A 25,086-nucleotide genomic window follows, 5' to 3' on the forward strand; every position below is an offset into this window, starting at 1 on the left:
CTCTATGTTATTCTATATTAAGTTACCTGATGTATGTGTGAATTGATGTGTTAAATGTATGTGTTAATTGTATGAATTAAATAATATAAGCTTACCCTTGCATTTTCCATTGTGTTGTCTCCTGTCTATGTACGTTCGTCTTGTCTTGCAATGATCATCCGTGTGGATGTGAGCAGATGGTGGTGCATCTCTTGAAGAAATGCTAGGAAGAAGGAAATTTGGAAGATGCAAATCTGGTTGAAGTGGAAGTAAAGGCCGAGCCTTAGAGCGCTCGTTAGATTAGGAATGTGAATATTAGCTTAGTTGGACGTTCGGTTAAATATTTTGTAAAGCCGTTCGTCCTAATTACCTCTGATTCTGTTTTGGCGCGTACGTTATTTTTAGTTAGCTGTTCGTTCTAGGCTTCATTTGTATGCGTTTATGCGTGTTTCTTTTGTACTGAAGCCGTTCGGCTCTGGAACATCTTTTCTGTATATAAAGACTGCATTGTTTACTGTTAATTGTAATTAATTCTGTAATATGGTAATTACTGTATTTTGGGATGTTACACACGTGTTTGAAACAAATTTAACTCCATAATATCAATCTAAGAATGGGAGCAATAAACTGACTGATAAACTGTCATTGGAAAAAATCTATGCCAGCCCCACCAAATGAAGTTACCCTCCCTCTCTGTTTTGTGGACCATACATGAATTTCATCCTATAATAAGGTGGCGGAAAGAATATATCAACTATATTTCTTCAGTCAAAATTTAAAGTATCAACAAAAGATCTGCAACTAAAAAAGTAAAAGATGCTGAACTGGAATTCCAAATAAAGAGTTACCAAGTATGATACTAGTGAAAATTAAGTTACACTTGATCAAACATTAACTCAGACTAAAAAGAAGATTTGTCATGACATAACTCCATCAAAGGGTACAACAGCAAATCACTCTATCAGGAACCTTCGTAAGAAGTATCTGTTGATTAAAAAACAACTGATATTTGAAAAAAGATTCATGTGTACAGCAAACTATTAAGTTGTTAAATCTGAGGCGAGCTTAGATAAGCTTCTTTTGGGGATTTCCGAACATGCACCTATTCCCTCGAGTAATCAAGGGTTAAAACTCTACTGTTCTCTCCAAAATCTCTAATAACAAGAACAGTTTTTGAAGGAAGAGGAATTACAGCTTCAACACCACCAGACTCTTTACTACGTGAGTACCAATGACTGAGAGAGCAATAAAAAGTTTTCCTTTCTGTTGAACTAATTTACCTGGTTGACTACACAATAGATACAGAGAAAATAACAAGACATGAATTAACCTGAAGCAGTGTTACTTTATCCAACTTTGGCAGAATTCCTAGGGTTACATCAGGACCTCCAGCACTGTCTTCTACATAGTTCAAATCTGTACACATTCAGAAACCTTTAATAATTAGGGCAGCCCGTGCATCAGAAGTAGACAGAAACAAAACAGACATACCACACTTGTATTTAGCCAGTTCAAATTTAGAGTAAAAACAGATATATACCAAGCAGACTTGTGCTGTTAAGGTATCCGGCACTGCAGGATGTTACAAGATCACGCATAGGGATCCCAGCATCGGCAAGGGCCAAAGTTGCAGCATTTATACAAGCAGATCTAGTTCCTATAAAAGACATGTCAACATCACCCAAAATTAATGTACATATTAAATGAGTAAAGAGAGAAAATAAAATGGCAATGACAGAAGAGAATCACAAGATCCCATTATCAAGTCTTAGTTACCTCCATCTGCTTGGAGAACTTGGACATATATATCTATCTGCAAATTTAATAAGTAAAACATTAGGGAGGACTAGGGGAAAGCAAAGCACATGACAAAATAAGTTCTTAATGTGTAATAAAACCTGAGATCGAGGCAATAGATGTGTCAATATAGATGCTTCCATGGTTTGCCGAATAACCAGGGAAATTTCAGTTGATCTCCTGTAGAATGAGAACTTCAAATCACGTAGTAAAAAATAAGAAGTGATCCTATTATCCTTCTGTAAGAGAACCTTACAATGAGAACCATATTAAAACTATGAAGGAAAAGCAAAACAGGATAACATTTATATCTGCAAACATTGATGGTTAAGCCATTCAAAACTATTCAGTGAGTTTTGGCCAAAGATTACTCAAAAAAGTCAAAGCTTGCAAAAAAGATTAAAAATGAGAAAAGGCAGTAAAAGGGTGCATGGGGTTAAGCTTTTCATTGTTTTATGATACATAACCCATTGCTGAGCCTGTAGTCAGCTATATCAAAGGCATGGAGCAGCCAGCCCCAAAAACACTACAATACGTTAGTGGATAGCAAGATAGTTGTTACATAGAAAATTATGAATGCAAGATTAAAAAAAAATTATACTGTATCACATGAACAAATGCAATATATATATATATATATATATATATATATATATATATATATATATATATATATATTACTAATTAATAATCAAAATTTATACTCTAAAAGTCTAAACATGCATTACCACCATTGCTATTAAATTCTTACCTCAGTAAAAAGATCAAAAAGTCCAATTTACAAATTACAAGGCACTCTTAAGATAGATTCTACTAATGCAACATTCACTATCATCCTAGTAGTCTATGCTCCAATACCATTTTGATAAGTATAAAACTACGAATATATAAAAAATAAGTGAAAGGTCAAAAAGAATAGGAAGTTAAACAAAAGCAAGTAAATGAGCAAAACCTGTCACCCTTTGATTTCCTCATGCGATCTCCAGTGCTAAAATTAGCCATGTTGTACTCACACCGAACCTATAGACATACATTGCACATAAGCAACAATTAAGTTTTTGTTACAATTCATATAAATACAGACAACATAACTTAGAAAAAAAAAACTACCAGAGCATGGTTGGTTATTTGGCTTCTATTTTGCACCTGAAATGCAGAGAAGTTACTAAAGAAAAACAGCAAATCATCTAAAGCTCAACTACAACATCAAAGTTTTTTAAATGTCTAAACCAACTAACACTGAAAAAGGATAGTTAACAATCCTTAAATTACATAGACAAATTTTCATTAGCAAGGTAAATAATTAAACAGTACCTCTCTAGGGCCATAGACGGCAGCAATAACTTTTGTATTACCCATCTAAAACATGGCAGAACTGTTTTCAAAATAAAAAAACTTTATGGTCAAATGCTTCAAATGATATCACAACTTAATTTTCTAAAAAGCTAAAATTCATTTACCCATCTGCTTTGGATACAGCACCAATTTCTGCACGAATTTGTCGCATCTACAATATACCATAAAGAGAGGAGAAAAAGTTAAAGGCAAAAGATCAGTAGAGAAAGAAATATAAAATCATAGATTTAGATTAGATCCTCTGCAGTGAAGGAATAACACTTTAGAGGATAAACTGCAGTAATAGTCATTGAGATTTTAATAACTTCATAGTTTCTTATACATGTACATATATTTTATCACACTCTTAAATACTAAATTTTTAATAAATAGTAATAACTTCACCTTATCCTCTAAAGTGCATCTCCTCATTTTAAATAGTCGAATCCCAAAATCATGTCCAAATCACAGCTGTTAAATAGGACTGAATTCCATAGGCCAGACCTTAAAATGCTGCTTTCAATTAGCTCATTTTGTCATAGGACCAAGTTCATATATCTCACTAAAAAAGGTTGGTTAGACATCCTTAGGGTTAGAACCCTCCATTTTCTTACTTTTATCATTTGGCAAACTACAACATTTGTAGCTTTTAAGTGATAGGTTTTAATGTTTATCAGAACTAAGGTTATTGACTGCTTCTAATCTGTTTATATGTTTTTTTGCAGTTCAAAATGTGCCCTTACACATTTCCATTACCCATGGCATGGCTCATCTATGTATAACCCATATGCAGAACTATCTGCAGATCTTATATATACTAATTAACATAAAGCTTCAGTAATTCATGACTATGTAAGAATTCATGTAGGATATTATTATTTATTAATACTCCGCATTTCATACGCTTCATGAGTATTCTTGAAAGATCTAAAGGAACCTTTTTTGGAATGAATATTAAGTGAAGAAAAAAGGAGGAAAAAAAAAGCCCAAGAAAAAAATAATAGTTGTACCTCCATGGGTCTGCGACCATCCAGTCGAAGTCCTTCTGGGCTGACGTATTCCATCCTCAGGTCAATCTATGGCAGAGACAAAAAGGAGACAAAGATGAGACATAAGCAGCTGGATTTTGTTTTATTTTGCTTTATATTCTTGGCTTCCAAAAAAAATGATATTTTCTACTAAAGTTATTGAAACAAAATGGTGAGATTTTGCAGAATCTGAGCCATTTAAAAGTTTGTGTTGGCTCAAGTAGTTTGTGGGTCATGCAGTGAGATGAGTGAGAGGGCAGTTCGAATTAATAACACTGCTCAATTGAAAACATACCGAACAAACTCCAGTTGCTCTGTAAAGATTAGGATGAAAACAAGGTTACAAAAAATCAAGCAATCTGAACTTTGAATGAATATCATATAGACAACAACAAACATTTACCCAATAAGTGGGGCACTAGGTAAATAATATTGCAGAAATAAATATTAGAAATCAGCAAACAACAAAATAACAACGCATTTGAAGAAAATAAATCTGGTCGTGTCCCTACCCTTTTAAACATTTAAGTTTGCTCTTAATCTTACTGCAAGCAAAGAAAAAGAGGAAAGTACACCACGGACAGAAAGATATTGTAAAGGGGTGGTTCTCGAAGCAAATTCAATCTGCATACTGTTATTATTTTTATTTTATTCTAGCACTCCCCGAATTTCAACAAATTTCTAAAGGAGAATGAGCAGGCTTTTAGTTTAATAGTTACAGAAGAAAGATTTGGGTCAATTATATATGAGAAGGACAGTGTTCCCTTCCCACTTAATAAACTAATAACACAGAGCAATGATTTTAGTGACTCGGTTATGCTATAGATCAATCTTATGGTTGAGTGGTATGCAAGTTCAAGGTGCAGGATTTTTAAGAAGAGCTTTTGTGAGATCGATACAAAGGGCAAGGAAGGGTTATAAGTTTGATTGAGAGAACGATATAGTATAGGAGTAATTGGTTATCAAGATGTTCAATGTTTGAAGCTTATACAAAGCTGTCGTAAACTCCATTTTTCTTGGTTGTAAATGTTGAATTGATTAAATTAGAAAAGCATAGCAACTTTTACTGAGTTTAACAGAAAATAGGGATTGGGTGGTGAGTGGTGACACTGCAAGGCACTACACATGACAACGCAAACATTGAAAGGGTTTGAACTTTGATGACTAGAGAGAGAGAAAAGGAAAAGTACCTGACTGACGGCGAGATTTGACGGTGGCTGTTACGCTCTGTGTGGCGACGGCGAGAACGGAAGTTGGTCCGCGCACTGCAAACGAGCCTAGTCTAGGCAGGGTTCCGCTGTTCGGTGTTTAAATAGGTCACTAAATAGGTTTAATAGGTCACTTGTTTAAACCTGTTCGGATAGCAATGTTGAGCGTTCGGCCTTGAGTAGTATTCTTAGGTTCCAAGCGTTGCGCGTTCGTCCAAGTATTGAATTTAGTACTGGTGTTCGATGGTTTAGCGTTCGGCCTGATAGTGTAGGATTTGATAACATTCGTCCAACAGCGTTCGGCCTGTTGATTGATAACGAACGTACGTCCAAATAGTGTTCGGCCTAGTGGTTGGAAGGTAGTGTTCGTTCAGTAACGTTCGTCCACTGTGCTCGGTGAACAGTGCTCGTCCAAATAGTATTCTGCAAATGTTTGATTTTAAATTCATTTTCTCTTGAATTGAATTACGTGCAAGGTTTGGAAAATATATACTGTGAGGTGATTTATGTGAATGTATGAGGTGTGTTGGATTTACTATGATAAAATGGAAATCTAGTGATTCGGGAGTAACAATATGATTCATGGACGTAATTCCATGATCCTCATGAGAGGATACATGGTGGTGGACGTAATTCCATGATCCTCAAGGAGAGGATACATGGTGGTGATTTAGGGTGTACAGAATGATTTCATGGTAGCTCAGTCTTGGGGGTTTTCCTGACGCTCCAATGGTCTTTCATTCTTAAGTAGAGAGGATTGATCCATGTGGTGAGGAGTAGCAGGAGGTCCTAGTCTTGGAGGCTTCCAGTATGCTCCAGGGCACGGAACGGACTACCCTCGTGAGGGTGGTAGGGTGGAACCCATTGGCAATGGCTTTGCAAAGCAGTAGAGGCCACCACGAGTGCATAACCCGCCATAGCTCGGTAATCATTCTGGTCCGGACGAGTCGGTCTATAAAGTAACAAGTCGGGGTTTAATGTAACAAGTCTTGTGATGTTAGTTTACCATGTATGAGTGACTTTTGCATATCATGTTGGATTGTATAACATGCTTTTTATATCTAGCTCACCCTTGCATTGTTTGTGTTGTGTGCTGTTTGGGTATGTTTCTTTGGCGATGATCATTGTAACATCCCAATTATATAATAACCAATATTATATAATAAAGACGTCAACATTCAAATATAGAGAACAGTCAGAATATGACGTGTAATTTAATTGTTAAATTACAATCATCCAAATAAAATGAGCGAAAATTTAAACTTGAACAGTTGAAAGGATTGATCACTACAAGTGTTCAATCAGGAAATTTGTAGGAAGACTACTCTGCAACATCAGCAACCTCTAGCTCTTGATCCAAAGGACTCTCCTCGACAGCATCTGCTCCCATCCAAGTGAATGATTACCGAGCTATGGCGGGTCTTGCACTCGTGGTGGCTTTATGAAACTTGGGCACTCTCGCCCTGGCACTACCGCCTTGTGAAACTTTAGGCACTACCGCCTGGTGGAACTTTAGGCACTACCGCCTGATGGAACTTTGGGCACTCCCGCCCGGCCACAATCACGAGGTTAATCCGTTATCACTCACCTTGGATCATATGGAAGCATCCAAGACTAGGACCTCCTGCTACTCCCACCACATGTTCAATCCTCTCTACATGAGAAGAAAGACCATTGGAGATTCAGGATGACCCCCAAAACTGAGCTACCATGTAATCATTCTATACAACCCCAAAACACCACCATGTATCCTCTCCTTGAGGATCATGGAATTACGTCCATGAATCATACTGTTACTTTGAACCTTAACCCAAGCCATGAATAACCATATACTACCATATTATCACAACAAATCCAACATATCTCATACATTCACATATTTTCACATATTTCACGTTACAGCATATATTCCAAACATTGGTACACATAATTCAATCCAAGAGCAAAGGAACTTAGAACCCGTTACCATTTGCAGACCATTGGATGGACGAACACTATTCCACCGAGCGTTATAAGCCGAACGCCACTATGCCAATTGGACGAACGCTAACAAAAACTGACCGAACGCTAACACCGAACGCCTGAACACAATTAGGCCGAACGCTAAAACCGAACGTCATATTGGATTCAACACTATTTGGCCAAACGCTATGAGATCAACAGGCCGAACGCTCACAAACCAAGGACGAACACTCACAAAACCAAGGACGAACGCTAACAAAACCAAGGACGAACGCTCACAAAACTATCTTGGACGAACGCTCACAAAACTATCTTGGACGAACGCTGCTTATGGAGAATTCTATCTGAACATAACGTCATCAAAACCGAACGTTCGTTATGAACGATCACTAACTTAAAATAATTATTATCCAGATCTAACGCTCGCTTCCTGAACTACCAAGATAAGAACGAACGTCTAAAATTACTTATTCACCAAAACGAACGAACGCCATTTACAAGTAAATGGCCGAACACCATTTGACCGAACGTCACCAAATAAACTGGACGAACGTTATCTCCAAATATCAGGCCGAACGTTCAAAATCTGACTTAAACCAATACCTATCGTTCAACATCAGGACAGACACCATTTGGAGGACGAACGCCTATGATCACTATTTCAACACAGCGGACGTTTTAAGATTCAAGCCTGATTCTACCGAATTAAGCCGAACGCTACAGTTACCAATTTACCAACGAACGCTCAAGATTGAAACCTATGCATAACAATTTAACAACGAACGCTCAAAGCCCATTGTACGAACGTTCTAAAATCACTTTACTCAATAAAGACCGAATGCCAAAATAATCAAGGCCGAACGCTATACTTACAACCTATGGACGTTCGTCTTGAGACCAAGGCTGAACGTTCAAGAACGTCCCACTAAAATACTAAGTTTAGGACGAACGCTCACGACCACCGAACAATTTGGACGAACGCCCAATTTCACTTGGACGAACGTTCAGCAACGTTAGCTATTTTGGACGAACGTCCAATTTGAAATCAAATTGGACGAACGGCGTTTCTGCAGAATTTCTGCAAGTTTTCCAGAAAACCCAGAAACCAAGAACAACCTCAAATTTTCATCCCCTTCTTCCCATATTTGCATCATACAAAGCATATAAAATCAATCAAACAAAAGATCTAGCTCCCCTTACCTCTTGAAGACTTTCTTTGTAAAATTTGTGATCCATCTTCCTCCAGACGTGCAGATCAAGATCTCTTTGCATCCTCCATAATTCTTCACTTCCTCTCCCAAATCTTACTGCAAGGACTCCATTCTCACCAGATGCCCATCCCAGCTCTTCCTCTCAGCCCTTCCGAAGTTGGTACAGCTTCCCATGGTGTTCTTTGGACGGCTGGAAATGGAGGAAGGAAGGCTCCCTTCCTCTGGCTGCTTTCTCGCTCCCTCTCCCATGCCAAAATGAAGACACCCACTTTTCTCAGCTTCCTCCCTGCCCCTTCAATAATGCAGCCCAATAAATGAAAAAGTGGTGCCCACCATGTCCCCACCATTCCCAAAATTTACGGGTCTTACAATCATCCACTTGGATGGGAGCAGATGGCGAGGAGAATACTTTGGAAGCAGCTCTTGATGAAGACGACAGGCTGCAGTGCTGCAGCCTAGATTAGCTAGTCTTATTTCATAATTCTTAATGTTTGGAATAACTCGTGTGTATTTTAAGTTTTAAATTCTCTGTGATTTTCATGGAGAAATTCTAAATACTCTTGTTGTCAATTCCACACTATTCTAAGGATGACTGTAATCCTTAAATTACTCTTGACTGCTTTCTTATATTATGTATGATGACGTCTTTATTATATATGCATGATGTATATTTTTGGGACGTTACATTAATGGTATCAGAGCAGTTCCTTCCTTAGAAACCTGTAGGTTGTGAGTGTGCTTCGTTTGTGATTGCGTACTCTAACCTCGTATAGGAAGTTGTATTAGTTTGAGTCAAGCTAATGGTCTTTCTCTCTGTGTGGACAGAAGATGGCACCTACATCTCCTCATCGTTCTCCTCCGCGAGTTGATCAACTTGACTCTAATCAGATGCTGAATGCGGTACTCCAAACGTTGCAACAGCAGAATGCTGCGTTGGTTCAACAGAATACCTTTGCATTACAAAATCTTGAAGCCGCAAGGATATCGGCAGAGAACGCAAGAGTGTCTTCCGAGAACACTCAGAGGGAGTTCATGGAAATGATGACTAATGCTAGGACTCCTCCAAGTGTTTCTTCTGTTGTTATTCCTGCGCAAGAGTGGAGCTTGGAGAGCTTTCTGCAACATCGCCCAGCAAGATTTACTGGCAAGTGCAACCCTGATGAAGTTGATCACTGGTTCGGGGACATGGAGAGGATATTCGAAGCCAAGGGATGTCCTGATGAGAAGAAGCTAGCCTACACCCAATACTTGCTGACAGGTGAAGCTGGACATTGGTGGAACAGTGTGAAGACGATCTTGGAGAGGAACGGGACTGCTATCACTTGGGAGTTGTTCAGAACTAAATTCTACACTGAATACTTCCCAAACAGTGTCAGGTTTGCTAAGGAGATAGAGTTTCTTGAGTTGGCTCAAGGCAACAAATCAGTATCGGAGTATGCAGATAGTTTTAAACACCTGCTTTGCTTCTACACCATGTCAATAAATGAAGAATGGCAGTGTCGCAAGTTTGAGAATGGCTTGAGAAAGGATATAAAGTTACTAGTGAAGGGATTGCGCATTAGAGAATTCTCTGCTTTGGTAGAGATGGCCCATGATATGGAAAAGACTAAGGGAGAACCAGAAGGGCCTCAGAAACAACAGAGCCAACCACTTAGGGTTGGTGGACCTGCGATATCCCGGGGAGGCTCCATTTCTAGAAGGACCCCTTTCTCTAGACCTTCTTCCTCCGGATCCAGGGGTTCTTCCTCTCGGTCATCGGGGCAATCCAGTTTTGCCAGTTCCGTTAGATGCTTCAGGTGTGGTGGACCACACTTCCAGAATTCCTGCCCTCAGTTAGAAGGGTATAGGAGGTGTAATATCTGCCGGCAAGAAGGACACTATGCCAGAGACTGTCCTACTACTAGGAGGGTAGGACCACAGCCAAGCCAGGCTGGCAGATCTATTCAGAGGGGTGGGCACAGACCTCAGGCAGCAGGGAGAGTCTATGCGTTGACCGGAACTGAGGCAGCCAGCGCAGGTAATTTAATTGTCAGCAGTTGTTTGTTATTTGGAGCTTCGTGTGTGACGTTGTTTGATTCGGGGGCGACACATTCTTTTGTGTCTAAAGCTTGTGTGGAGAGGCTTGGTTTAGTTGTCAGAGAGCTTCCGTGTGATCTGGTGGTGTCTACACCAGCAGCTGGGTTAGTCAGGACATCTAATGTGTGCTCCAGGTGTCCTATTGAGGTAGAGGGTCGCAGGTTCAGAGTGAACCTTATTTGCTTACCTCTGCAGGAGTTAGAGGTAATTTTGGGAATGGATTGGTTAGCAGCCAATCGTATTCTTTTAGATTGCGGTGGTAAGAAGCTAATATTTCCCGAAGAAGATGAAGACATGTCATTATCGCTCGGTGTATTGAGGAAGGACATCTTCGAGGGTGCCAGCTGTTTCCTAATCATGTTCTATAAGGACGGGACTCCTAGTTTAAATTCTTCAGCGCTTGTGAACCAGAGTGTAGACCTTCTGGTTGTGAATGATTTCATGGATGTTTTCCCTGAAGAAGTTCCTGGTTTACCTCCTCCGCGAGAAGTAGAGTTCTCTATTGATCTGGTCTCAGGAGCAGGACCAGTATCCATAGCCCCTTATCGGATGGCTCCAGCTGAGCTGGTTGAGTTGAAGAAGCAGATTGAAGAGTTATTAGAGAAAAAGTTTATCCAGCCGAGTGCTTCGCCGTGGGGTGCGCCAGTATTACTAGTAAAGAAGAAGGATGGTAGCTCGAGGTTGTGCGTTGACTATCGACAGCTGAATAAGTTGACGATCAAGAACAAGTATCCCTTGCCAAGGATTGATGATCTGATGGATCAATTACACGGGGCTACGGTATTCTCCAAGATTGATTTGAGGTCGGGTTACCATCAAATTTTGGTGAAAGACGATGATGTGCAGAAGACAGCATTCAGATCCAGGTATGGCCACTATGAGTATGTGGTTATGCCTTTTGGTGTGACTAATGCTCCAGCCATATTCATGGACTATATGAATCGAATTTTCAGACCCTTCTTGGACAAGTTCGTGGTGGTGTTTATAGATGACATACTTGTTGTCAACACCCAATTTCGTCCGGATGGACTAATAGGTTTGCTGTATTTTATTTTCATCATGAGTGTAAAATAAAAAATAAAAAAAATGAAAAATAATGAATAATAAAATAAAACAAAATAATAAAATAAAAAAAAAGAACAGAGCGTTCGGCCTTTTGCTGTGAGACTGAGCCGTTCGTCCTCTTCTCTGAGCGACCGTTCGTCTTCTACTCTGCACAACCGTTCGTCCGCTACTCTGAGCGACCATTCGTCCTCCACCATGCGTAACCGTTCGTTGTTGACAATATCAAGACGCTCGTCCTTTACTGGTCTCACGTATCCACACTTTCAGCCTCACGGACGTTCGACCTCAATTGCGTTCGGCCGCTAGGCCTCGAACCATTCGACCTCAAAGACGTTCGGTCGCTCGTCCTAAATTGTTCAGCTATTCGGTCTGTGGTTGAACGTTCGGTCTATTTGTTAGTGAACGTTCGGTCATGTTTACTTGCTATTGGACGTTCGGTCTTAATGTGGTTGAACGTTCGGTCTTGATGTTGTAGAACGTTCGGTTTTAAAGTGTTTATTGTTGAACGTTCGTGAACGTTCGGTCCTGTTTTAGCGTTCGCCCAAACAGTAATAATTTTTTTACATGGTCGTTCGTCATTCTATCGTTCGTCCTTACCCCATTTTCCTCTTCTACCGCTCGTCCAGGTCACTCCGCCGTATACCGTTCGTCCTGAACGCTCGTCCTGACCGATCGTCCTGATCACTCTCTCGTGTCTCCCCTACGGCCCCAGTAATGATTCCCACAATCTGCCAACGGTCCACTTCTACCTTCTCCCACTTCACCAACCATCCAATTATGCTTCCAACTATTCCACCAACCCAATAATTTCTGCATCCTCCAATCGCAGCTACCGACACTCCTCATCCTCCAATCATAGCTACCGACACTCTCATCTCTTACTGTGCTGAAGCCTACATAATTCACACGAGGAAAGGGAGGGGGAAGAGGGCCGAGGGGCATTGGCTCCCTCTGAGCCCCTCACCCGTTACCATCTCCATCTTCATCTCATTCTTCATCCTCACAGCCATCACAATACCTCATCACCACAGCCTTGGGGGGCACTGGCTCCTCTCAGCCGTAACCACAGCAAACCATTTCCTTTTCACTCCCAACTCCACGGCCAAACACCAAACCAGGATTCACCACACATACTCCTATCCCATTCACTCCACAGAATCATCTCCGCATCACACAACACTCAATCCTCCTCCATTCTCTGTCAACAGGGCCAACACCCATCATCATTTTATCCAGACCTCACGGCCACCACACAATCTTCAATCACCATCCTTCCACCCAACTTCCACTTCATCTCCCCAACATCAAAACTTGAAAATTCAATTCTCCACCCCTCACAATACTCACTTGTATTCACTGGAAATCATCAAGAACCACTCGGACAAACCCACCACCGAAAGCATCACCATTTTGTCTACATTGTAACCCAATCAAAACAATCAAGCACAGAAGCAGAAAATAGATAGAAGAGAGGGAGAGAGACCAGAAGCAACTCGCGGCGGTCTGCTTGGAGGAGGCGGCGGCCAGTTAGACAGACGCGGCACAGAGACATCGGAGACGAACCCCTCCCTGGGTGGTCGGCGTACTGGCGGCGGCTTGGGCCGCAGCTGGCGGCAGCCGTTTCTGGCTGAGACAGTGGCGCGCGTGCGTGACGGGGTGGAGATACCTCCGTTGGCTACTTTGGAAGAAGACTCTAGGTCTCTGTTTTGAGTTGAGATTGTGGAATGAAGGAGACCCCAAGGAATGTTGGCTGAAGAATGGAAAGGCCTTGGGCCTTTTCTTTTTTATTTCTTTCCGACCCAACTCTCTCTAATAAATCAAAACAAAATAATGATACTAAAACATTTTCCTCCTTCACGCACCCCCTGTTTTCTCACCCGCGCACCCCCGCATCCATTCCCTGGACTCAGACCCATCCAAACCCTTAAACAAAAAAAAATAACTTTATCTGCACCCACGGTTTCATGTTTCACACCCCGTTTTTGTTTGGGCTTAAGCCCATTATGTGCAAACAAAATAAAAAAAAAAAGAAAAAGGAAAGGGGAATTGGATCTGACACACGTTTCAGGATGCCCTTCTGTTTTCATTTTTACACCCCTGACAGACAAAGGAGCTTCAAATCTACTCTCTGCACTCCGGGTTTTTATCTCTGCACCCCCTATTCTTGTTGGTTTGTTTCTCTCGCTTTGTTCTTAAATTTTTATTTCTTTATGTAGCCCTTTGTGTTATAACTCCACTCTTGTATATTGCATCTTATATTTTGTTGGGTTTGTTCATAAAAAATATAAAGAAAAAATAAAATAAAACAAACAAAGCCGTGTGAGTGCTCGTGCGATCGTACGCATCAGCCTAGTGCTCATTACGCAAACAATAAGAGAAAAAAGCCGTGTGAGTGCTCGTGCGATCGTACGCATCAGCCTAGTGCTCATTACGCAAAAATTTAAATATTACATCAAAAAATACCAAAAAAATATAAAATCTTCAAAAACCAAAAACATCCACATTTTCAAACAACAAACAATCTTTCTGGCCAGAACTACGTGATCCTTGATTCTCCATCAAAAGTGGAGATACGTAGGAGCAAGGCTAGTCCTTGTCAGGTTCATTTCCCCAAAAATCCAAATTTATCCATAATCAATCAAACAAATCTTTCAAACAATTTGCAAACAAATTTTCATGCAGTTTTCTACAAGAACTACGTAACCCTGATTTCTCATTCTGAATGAGAATACGTAGGAGCAAGGTCAATCTTTGTCGAGCACAAAAAACTAAAAAATATTTTGTTTCTTTAGAATTTTTATTTTAGGGGATAGTTAAACATTTTGAAAACCACATCACATTCGCATATTTAGTTAAAGGTACTGCCCTAGGGCAGGCGTTGTAGGGTGCTAATACCTTCCCTACACGTAACCGACTCCCGAATTTAGAATCTCATTTTCGCAGACTATGCCTTATCATTTTATGATTTTTCCGTAGTTTTCCAGAATAAACTATGGTGGCGACTCCCAAAAAATCTTTTTTTCAAACCCCTGCGTTTTCTTTTTCGGATCGTTGTCCCGTCGCGATTCCGGTTGCGACACTTGTCTATTCTAAAACTCGGGAAGAACATGAAGATCACCTTAGGGCAGTGCTTGAAGTGCTGAGGGAAAGAGGATTGTATGCCAAGCTATCCAAGTGTGAGTTTTGGATGGAAGAGGTTCCTTTTCTTGGGCATGTGATTTCAGCTGGAGGAATTGCTGTCGATCCCGCTAAGGTGCAAGCAGTACTTCAATGGGAGAGACCTAAGACTGTTACAGAAATCAGGAGCTTTGTGGGTCTAGCGGGCTACTATCGTCGTTTTATTGAGAGCTTTTCCCGGATTGTGGCGCCGTTAACAAAACTGACTAGGAAGGATCAACCTTTTGTTTGGACAGACTGTTGTGAGACTAGCTTCCAAGAGCTAAAGAACAGATTGACTAGTGCACCAGTTTTGGTTATCCCTGACACAGATAAACCTTTTGAGGTTTTTTGTGATGCCTCTCATCAGGGATTAGGGTGCGTACTGATGCAGGAGAAGAAGGTAGTGGCATATGCATCAAGACAACTTAAGGTTCATGAGAAGAATTATCCCACTCATGACTTGGAGTTGGCACCTGTGGTATTTGCTTTGAAGATTTGGAGACACTATTTGTATGGCGCGCAATTTCAGGTGTTCAGTGATCATAAGAGCCTGAAATACCTCTTTGATCAGAAGGAGCTTAATATGAGGCAAAGGCGATGGATGGAGTTTCTTAAAGATTTTGAATTTGATCTCCTTTATCACCCTGGGAAGGCTAATGTGGTGGCAGATGCATTGAGCAGGAAGTCAGTGCATATTTCAGCCTTAATGGTCAGAGAGTTAGAGTTGGTAGAAAGCTTCAGAGATTTGAGGTTGCAGGTAGAATTTGAAGCTGACAGCATCAGATGCAGTAATTTGGTGGTGTCCAATGACTTGTTGAAGCGTGTTAAAGAAGAGCAGTCGAAGGATGTTGAGCTCCAAACGTCATCCAGTTTGATTGGGACTGAGCAGGGAAAGGATTTTGCCTTGGGGGCTGATGGTATCTTAAGGTTCAAAGGCAGAGTCTGTATCCCTAGCAATTCAGAAATGAAGAGGTTAATCCTTGAGGAAGGTCATAAAAGCCGTTTTAGCATGCATCCTGGCATGACTAAAATGTATCAAGACCTCAAGGAGTCTTTTTGGTGGTCCGGTATGAAAAGAGATGTAGCTCAGTTTGTTGTCTCTTGTTTAACTTGTCAGAAAGCTAAAATAGAGCATCAGAGACCAGGAGGTTTGTTGCAGCCATTGGAAATTCTAGAATGGAAATGGGATAGCATCGCTATGGACTTTGTTACCCATTTGCCACGCACTGTTCGAAGACATGATGCAATATGGGTAATAGTGGACCGATTGACCAAGAGTGCCCACTTCTTGGCAATCGATTTGAGGATGTCTATGGCGAAGTTGGCGCAACTGTATGTTAAGGAAATAGTGAGGTTACATGGGGTACCTTCGAGTATTGTATCAGAAAGAGACCCAAGGTTCACATCCAGGTTTTGGCAAACTCTTCAGAGTGAGATGGGAAGCAGACTTCAGATGAGCTCGGCTTATCATCCCCAAACGGATGGACAGTCTGAGCGGACAATCCAATCGCTTGAAGATTTGTTGCGGACTTGCATTTTGGATCACCTAGGGGTATGGGATGAGATATTGCCACTAGTTGAGTTCACTTACAACAACAGCTATCAGACTAGTATCGGCATGGCACCGTTTGAAGCGTTGTATGGGAGGCGCTTAGTTTGGATCATAAGCGTTCGTTCATGGATATTTGTGATTGTGAGCGTTCGGCCATAATTGGATATTATAATTTGAAATCTTTAACGATCGACCTTATAATATTAGTGAGTTTGAGCGATCGTTCTTAACATTGTATTTTCGGATAGCAATGTTGAGCGTTCGGCCTTGAGTAGTATTCTTAGGTTCCAAGCGTTGCGCGTTCGTCCAAGTGTTGAATTTAGTATTGGTGTTCGATGGTTTAGCGTTCGGCCTGATAGTGTAGGATTTGATAACGTTCGTCCAACAGCGTTCGGCCTGGTGATTGATAACGAACGTACGTCCAAATAGTGTTCGGCCTAGTGGTTGGAAGGTAGTGTTCGTTCAGTAACGTTCGTCCACTGTGCTCGGTGAACAGTGCTCGTCCAAATAGTATTCTGCAAATGTTGGATTTTAAATTCATTTTCTCTTGAATTGAATTACGTGCAAGGTTTGGAAAATATATACTGTGAAGTGATTTATGTGAATGTATGAGGTGTGTTGGATTTACTGTGATAAAATGGATATCTGGTGATTCGGGAGTAACAATATGATTCAGGGACGTAATTCCATGATCCTCATGAGAGGATACATGGTGGTGGACGTAATTCCATGATCCTCAAGGAGAGGATATATGGTGGTGATTTGGGGTGTACAGAATGATTTCATGGTAGCTCATTCTTGAGGGTTTTCCTGACGCTCCAATGGTCTTTCATTCTCAAGTAGAGAGGATTGATCCATGTGGTGAGGAGTAGTAGGAGGTCCTAGTCTTGGAGGCTTCCAGTATGCTCCAGGGCGCGAAACGGACTAACCTCGTGAGGGTGGTAGGGTGGAACCCATTGGCAATGGCTTTGCAAAGCAGTAGAGGCCACCATGAGTGCATAACCCGCCATAGCTCGGTAATCATTCTGGTCCGAACGAGTCGGTCTATAAAGTAACAAGTCGGGGTTTAATGTAACAAGTCTTGTGATGTTAGTTTACCATGTATGAGTGACTTTTGCATATCATGTTGGATTGTATAACATGTTTTTTATATCTAGCTCACTCTTGCATTGTTTGTGTTGTGTGTTGTTTGGGTATGTTTCTTTGGCGATGATCATCCACTTGGATGGGAGCAGATGGCGAGGAGAATACTTTGGAAGCAGCTCTTGATGAAGACGGCAGTGTTGCAGCCTAGATTAGCTAGTCTTATTTCATAATTCTTAATGTTTGGAATAACTCGTGTGTATTTTAAGTTTTAAATTCTCTGTGATTTTCATGGAGAAATTCTAAATACTCTTGTTGTCAATTCCGCACTATTCTAAGGATGACTGTAATCCTTAAATTACTCTTGACTGCTTTCTTATATTATGTATGATGACTCTTTATTATATATGCATGATGTATATTTTTGGGACGTTACAGTTAGTATTATAATATATTTTTTAATGAAGTCTGGTATTAGTTGAAAACAAACTCAACCACCAAAATACTTTCCTTTACCATAGAAATAATCCTAAAATTCTCTTGATCATTAACTTTCAGGTTAACTTTTTCTGTGATGTATTTGAAGACTAGTTATCGCAACTCATTAATGTCTTTGGACTATTGAGGTTAGGCCAGGAAAAAAAATGGCCTTGTCGTTGTTTATAATGTAATCCACCAAACATTTTACCTAGAACCAAATTCAGCATTATAATTTAAAATATGTTGGTTATTGATTGCATCAACAATGTTATGGTTATTGAAGTAATATAAAATCTTTGTTTTGTAATTATTCTTTCAATAAATTTGTAAAACAAAATATAACTTTCAATCCTTAAATCAGAATGTACGAAAATAATTTTTTTAATATTAAAAATATGTAAATATATTGGAATTTGATTTAAAACTATTTTAACTTCATTTTAATCATCACTTTTTTTATTTTAAAAGTTCACATTTTAGACCAAAAGGCTGAATACAGCCACAAATCCTTTTCCTATGATCTTCTATTTTCTTTTCTTTTACCAATATTAAAATGAATCTTTCCTTTTCCTATGATCTTCTATTTTCTTTTCTTTTACCAATATTAAAATGAATCTTTCCATGTAGGCTGAAACGGTTCAGTGTAGCTAATATTTTTTTTTAATAGGTTCGGAAGTCCCTGTATTTACGGGTTCGTTTTAATTGAATCTTTTAATTTTAGAAATGATCAATTGAATCCCTAATTTAACATAATTAAATAATAATACCTTTTCTTTTAAATACAACGGCGTTAATTTTTTAAACAGGAGACATGCTCACGTATCATTTTATTTGCAGGTGGCAGAGTCTCTAACCTGAATACATCGACCTCTATGAAGGATATATGAAGGATGTATGAAGGGTGAGGATGACGGGTGAGTTACCGCCCTTTCTATATCACTCACTCTTGCTTCTGTATCTGATTTTCTCCGACAACCAAATCTATGGCTTCCGATTCTTCTCCGAATTTCAACAACGGTTCGTGCCGCTCCTCTCTCTGTCTCTTCTTTCGGTTTTCATTTTCCGAATTTTCTGATTTGTTAATTTATTCAAACCTCCTTTCTGATAGGTCCTTCTTCCCCCGACGACTCCCTTTCCAGCCCCATCAGCAACACCTTCTCTTCTCCGAGAAGTAGGCGCCGCCGCCGCCGCTCCTCCACTCCCTCCGCATTCGCCACTCCGTCGGAGCGCTGATCTCGATTCGCCTCCTCCGAAGCCACCCCAACCGCGCCGCGCTCCCGCTAAGGCGTCGGCGGAGGTGGGCGCGTTCCCGTCACACCTACGTCCACAACATATGACGCGGCGGCCTCGTCTGACGGCGGCGATGGCTACGACATGGACGACGCCAGGCCCACCTTTGTGTGGGGCACTAACATAAGGGTGGAAGACGTGAACGATGCTATTCACAGGTTTTTGAGGGACTTTAGGGAAGTGTCTTCGTCGCAGGGCGAGGATGACAGGTTGAACTTACACACCGAAGGGAAGTATGAGAAATTAGGGATGACGGGTTTAACCGCCTATGCCCTCTACATCAACCTCCTCAACCGCCACGCCTTCTCCTTCTCGTCCAGGAATGGATATATGAAGGATGTACTGAAAGAACAAACCTTGTCCCAGGAAACTTCAGGATCAAACAATTTGGCAAATTTTGAAGGCGAGAAGTGACCATCCTATTTTTAAACCTATTTTTAGTGTGGGAATTTCAATTTCTTTTTTTGTGTGCTCTGTCTCAGTATATTAAAAAGAAAGAAAATGGTCAGTGTTTCCGTGCTAAAAGAAAAAAGAAAGAGAAATTGAAAGATAAGCCCGGGATTGCGGTGACAAATCCATTTTGCACACCTCATTGGAAGAAATACCGAACATCTACGCATGCCCTTATAATAGTATGCTGAAGTGATGTGATACCTCTGTGTTGTGTGTTCTGTGTTTAAGACAAAAGTGTTTTTTTTTTTTTGTTTTTTCTATTGGTTTACATCTTGAGATGGATTCATCCATCACCTTCGATTGTGTTGTGCTGTGTGTTGTGTATGTGACTCTTGATTCTGTCCACCACAGTCCAAAGAAAAAGTAGCTTTCAACCCTGTACTGGAATGGTGTATATTTTATTCTGGTTTTAAATCTTGTACACAAAATTAATGTAGTTTAATTGTCATTAAAAAATGTTTAAATTTTTTAACGGTTTGTACATGTGTACATTTACTTTTCGTATCTCCGCGTCCAAGAACTAGATCTCTTCAGCAGCCAACAGACACAGAATTTACAAGACCGGTTTTTGCTCCTTATCTTAAGCTTCTGTAAAAGTTTTATCTCGCCTTCACACAACATTGCCACCTACCATTTGCTGTAGTTTTTTTGGTTTTTCAAATCTTGGGGTTGTTGAAAGTTCTGAACTTTCTTGATTCAATTGCAAGTATGGTCTTGAATGCATACTTCTAAGAAAAGGGTACCTTTCAACTTTTTGAACGCTTCTTCTTCGTCATGTATGTATCTATGTACTTGATGAGCATGTGCTGCCTCGTGTCATTGGATGTGTGAATTTTCTTAACTCATTTCACAGAGGTCATGCATTATTCTGGCTCCTACTGCTGCTTCTCTCTGCATCCAAGACCTGGTGTCGGTTTAGACTTAGAATTCCTGATTCCGGATTGTTGAAGTAAGTAAACTTATTACCAGTGTTTGGTTAATGGGAGATTTATTATTCAGTATTCTCTTGAGATTTATTAGTGTTTGGTTTTTCTTCCTTAATTTGAATTTTCCTGAAGAAATTATGGTTATTGTATTCTGCTTATATTAAAGAAAATTTTAATTTTATTACAGCTGTAATATATGTATGTGTGTGTATGTATATGTATGTATGCGTGCGTGATTTATTTATTTACTGATAGTTATTATGTTTTTTCAGTGTTTAATTGTCTTTTTCTGCTGTGAATCTGACAAGTTTTAAGGACATGTTTGGATGTGTACCATGTAGATTGGTATTCAATTGCTAAATGTTCAGTGTAATGTTTCTGCTCTTGGCTTTCTGGAGTTTTCGTGGAATTCTATCACACATTCCAGATTCTTGTTTAAATAGGTTTATTGTTCCGTAGATCTGAATCATACCAGTGAGAAGAAATTTTGAGTGAAATTGGGTGTTGGGATTTTGGATTTAACTGACGAGGAGGCTAATTCACGTGTTTGTTACGGTATAGGTGTGAGGTGGAGACCCCTTCAATCCTCTGGCATTTGCATGTTCCGAATTTGAGAAGCTTAATAGGATTTTGCTGAAGAAATTTAGGATCTGCAGTAATTTGAATGGGGCATTCTGCAGCCGTATGGGACTATAGAGCAGCAACTGAAATTACAAAGGACTGGAATGGAATTGATCAAGTTCTGCTTCGGACCCTAAGGGTTCTTCGGCACGGGTGAGAAATTGTTCATTGCAAAACTGGTGTCGGTTTTAACATTTGGTAAAGTTATGATTTTAAAATTTACTATGACGTCCAATGCGAATTCTTGATGTGGATAACTTGGTCTGTAAAGATATTTGTAGTTTGAGTAATTTAATTACTACGATTACTTAGATTAACTGTTTTTTCTCGAAATTAGGTAAGCTTACATGGGGCGCAGGTCACTTCATGGCGGAATGAGCACGGGGAAGAACTTCTATTCACAAGCAGCAAGGTATGTCTTTCAATTTTGATTGAAAATCAATTTGTACATTTTAAATTATATGAATTTTGTTAGTTGTCAGCGCTGATAAGGAAAACATGTCAATATTTCATAATCTTGCTTTCTGAAAATTTTCATTTTGGGATAATCTGCATTATATTGCAACTGGCATGTGAAGGGCATTGGCCCAAATAATCAATAAATTTAAGAAGAGTTTGGATTTTGATGAATCATAGTATTCTATGCTGTCCATCAATCACATCGATGCAAGAGAAAAACAGGGAAGAATGGTGCATTGTAGTGCTTTTGTCCTTTGGAACCACTGGGGTTGAATACTGGTATAATGAAAAACTTTGACGGCAAAACCAACTTCTTAACTGATGCTTTTGTAGGAACACAGAACTTTAATCAATTATACTTTTTAAAGAGGCAAGTAGTAATAACTAACTGTTTTGTTTCCTTTTCCATTATCTGTAGGCAATTTTCAAGGCTCCAAAAGCAATTCGAGGAGGAATTCCCATGTGTTTTCCACAGGCAAGCTTATTCCTTTTTACGTTCATTTTATATAACTTGTAACATGCATACTTACATATCTTGAGCTGAATTTGTTTCACAGTTTGGAAACTGTGGATCGCTGGAGCAGCATGGTTTTGCAAGAAATAGAATGTGGGCAATTGATGAAAACCCTCCTCCTCTTCCTGGGAATGACTCCAGTGGGAAATCCTTCATTGACCTGGTGCTAAAATCATCTGAAGAAGATATGAAGTGCTGGCCACACAGGTATGAATAGCATGATGTGACAGTATAACAGGGATATCCACTCTCCATGTGTTTGATAATTTGAATCTGGCATATATGCACTCGATATTACTTTTTCCTGTGTTTGGCAGTAAATTTCAAGCAGTAGTAATCTAACGATTGTTTAATAATTGTACCAGTATTGAATTCCGTCTTCGGGTGTCTCTTGCAGCAGATGGGGACCTGACTTTGATATCTAGAGTCAGGAATATAAATGGCAAGCCATTTAGTTTCTCATTCGCGGATCACACATACTTATTGGTTTCTGACATTAGGTATGGATAATTCTTTGTTGTACTTGGTCTGCATTCCCTTTTCTGAGTGTGTGGGATGATGTCCAACCATCATTTTTCTTTTCCATAGTAAATTGATTGCTGAACACTTGATCGGAGTTTTATTAGCACTAATGGTACTTCCTTGTTCAATATTTATAGTAGACAAATATATTTGGTTTTTGTTCTGAAACGTGTAATTTCTGCATTTGCTGAATGCTTTAAATTGTGGGATTTTAACATTCAAGCAGATCTTAGAGGACTGTTTCTCTTCTTTAGAAACTAATAACAACTTACACTCTAATCATTTGAAACTAGCATGGATACTCTATATATTAGGTGGATTCTTCTCCGAATACTGGAATTATGAGTTTTATTCATGTCAGTTATCGGGAAATATGTAAACAAGTGATCAGTCGTAATGAAAGTACAAAGTTCTTACACAGCCTATAGAATTTGTAAGCATTTGAAGCAAACTACTGTTTGCAATGCTTGTTACCTATATAGATTCTTGTTTACATATTTTTACTTGAACTACCTCTCTTTTGATTGTTTTAGAACAGGAAATTTTATTTTAAGATTGACAATCATTATTAACGTCACATTAACAATTTTTATAGTGAGATAAGGATTGAAGGTCTGGAGACACTGGACTACCTAGACAACCTTTTCAAAAAAGAACGATTTACTGAACAAGGAGATGCAATAACATTTGAATCTGAGGTAAACCCTTCTAGGTTATATTGATGTTAACAAAATGTAGACATTTATAGTTCCATGCTGCAATTTAAGCTATTACTTCAGGTTGAGATAAATAGAGCACTATATTCCTGGCCTATGCTGCAGTTTTGTCAATCACACACAGTATCCACTACTAAAGTCTTTTGGTTTTGACACAATGAAGGCTAATGAAGATGTTTTTAATATCCATACTTCCTTCATGGTAGGCGGATCGAGTTTATCTTAGCTCTCCAAACATAATTGCAGTGCTAGATCATGAGAAGAAGCGAACATTTGTTATAAGGAAGGAAGGTCTCCCTGATGTTGGTAAGCTCTAAGTAGCAAATTTTTTCCACAAACAAAATACAAACGTAGATAAGGTTTCGAGTTGTAGAAAATATAAAATCAGTCCTTTTCATCTTAACTTTTATGGTGTGTTCAGCTGTGTGGAATCCATGGGAAAAGAAATCAAAATCCATGGTAGATTTTGGTGATGAAGAGTACAAACAGATGCTTTGTGTTGACGGGGCGGTGATAGAGAAACCGGTGAGCTTGAAGCCGGGAGAGGAATGGACCGGTCGGCTGCAGCTATCAGTTGTGCCATCAAGTTTTTGCAGTGACCGTCTTGGTCTTGACAGAAGTGGTCTTTGAGGAATTGTACAAAATGGGTCTGAGTTAATGCTGCTACTACATCCAGCAATGTAGCAGCATCTAGTTGTAGAAATAGTGCTGTTCAGTAGGAGTGTCAGGTTTTATGTTGTTATGATCTTAGGCTAGAAATAGTGCTTTATAGAGGCCTATGTTTTTTGTGAGAATGGCTTTCAAGTGTTACCAGGTCATTAGTCAGTTGGTTCCTTCTGTTCTGCTATGGATGCTCCTTCTTTAAGCATTAGATTTGTTGAGTTGGTGCCGAGTTTATTCTCTCCATGGATTTGATGATATGTTCCACGGCATGGATAATTTAGCTTTGGTGTTCCAATTTGCTTATATTGGATGGTTACGGCTATGATCTGCCTCTCATGACAGAGATAAAACGAGTGATTAGTGGACAATGTGATCATGCATCTTTTTTTGGCATTTTCCATTTTACAGTGATACGTGCATAATTCAATAACCTTCACATAAATTTTGTATACTATCACTGTTTTTATTTCATGGTTAGTTGGCTGAATTATGCTATAAATGGCTTTTAAAGTAATCTAGAAGTCAATATTTTTATTATAAATGATGTTTACAATTGAATGACATTGTCAAGAATTCTGATGTTGACTGTGATGTAATTGAATTCATGTCTGTATTCAATAAAGTGGGTCAAAAGTGGTGCGTCAAAAAGCAATAGCACTTCTCCTGCTTTGTACAAATGGGACCGATGGGCTGTGCATTAAAAGGTTGAAGTTGCTGAGATTCGAGACATTGCGGTTGGTTATTCAAACTATGAATCGGTATTTACTTTTTTCCAACTGAGCTTCATATGTTCATCTGCACTTATAATTATCTTAATTTTTTCATCATTTACCAGTGGTTTCTTTTAAGAGGTAAAATTTTTGTGTTCAATTATATTCTCGTTATATCACTCTCCAGTCATAATTCTCATAACTTCAAACTTATTTTTATAAATAGTTAGTATTATAATATATTTTTTAATGAAGTCTGGTATTAGTTGAAAACAAA

General features: G+C 39.4%; 2 protein-coding genes, 2 long non-coding RNA genes and 1 pseudogene across 6 annotated transcripts; 3 read left to right on the plus strand and 2 right to left on the minus strand.

Moving 5' to 3' along the window:
- Positions 1-1,081: 1,081 nt before the first annotated feature.
- LOC148202278 (exosome complex component RRP41 homolog) lies at positions 1,082-3,135 on the minus strand. Its single transcript, XM_088109578.1, has 8 exons — positions 3,091-3,135; positions 2,729-2,796; positions 1,878-1,956; positions 1,756-1,792; positions 1,520-1,636; positions 1,310-1,395; positions 1,260-1,267; positions 1,082-1,196 (listed from the first exon to the last, which is right to left on the minus strand). Exons 1-8 carry the CDS (start codon positions 3,133-3,135, stop codon positions 1,082-1,084), a joined length of 555 nt encoding a protein of 184 aa, XP_087965704.1.
- Positions 3,136-3,238: 103 nt separating this feature from the next.
- On the minus strand, positions 3,239-5,583 carry LOC148202279 (uncharacterized). The gene is made up of 3 exons (XR_015784783.1): positions 5,330-5,583; positions 4,122-4,187; positions 3,239-3,283 (listed from the first exon to the last, which is right to left on the minus strand). It is a non-coding gene; the product is annotated as an uncharacterized LOC148202279 (long non-coding RNA).
- Positions 5,584-9,348: 3,765 nt separating this feature from the next.
- Positions 9,349-13,371, plus strand: LOC148202280 (uncharacterized). Its single transcript, XM_088109579.1, has 4 exons — positions 9,349-11,276; positions 11,340-11,462; positions 11,550-11,632; positions 13,106-13,371. The coding sequence occupies exons 1-4, from the start codon at positions 9,349-9,351 to the stop codon at positions 13,369-13,371; spliced, it is 2,400 nt and encodes a 799-aa protein (XP_087965705.1).
- A 5,384-nt stretch (positions 13,372-18,755) lies between these two features.
- LOC148202281 (uncharacterized) lies at positions 18,756-21,359 on the plus strand. Of its 2 annotated transcripts, none has more exons than XR_015785023.1 (3): positions 18,756-18,952; positions 19,044-20,627; positions 21,166-21,359. It is a non-coding gene; the product is annotated as an uncharacterized LOC148202281 (long non-coding RNA). The 2 variants fall into 2 exon arrangements; XR_015785024.1 differs by lacking the exon at positions 21,166-21,359 and adding an exon at positions 20,877-20,918.
- Positions 21,360-21,459: 100 nt separating this feature from the next.
- On the plus strand, positions 21,460-24,576 carry LOC148202282 (putative glucose-6-phosphate 1-epimerase; annotated as a pseudogene). The gene is made up of 8 exons (XR_015784974.1): positions 21,460-21,486; positions 21,563-21,637; positions 22,103-22,159; positions 22,242-22,405; positions 22,516-22,698; positions 23,316-23,418; positions 23,643-23,742; positions 23,858-24,576. The product of XR_015784974.1 is annotated as a putative glucose-6-phosphate 1-epimerase (transcript).
- Positions 24,577-25,086: the final 510 nt, after the last annotated feature.

This window comes from Vigna umbellata, chromosome 3, assembly GCF_029865625.1.
Source record: "Vigna umbellata cultivar VRB3 chromosome 3, Vumbellata_1.0, whole genome shotgun sequence".
NCBI classification, from domain to species: Eukaryota; Viridiplantae; Streptophyta; class Magnoliopsida; order Fabales; family Fabaceae; genus Vigna; species Vigna umbellata.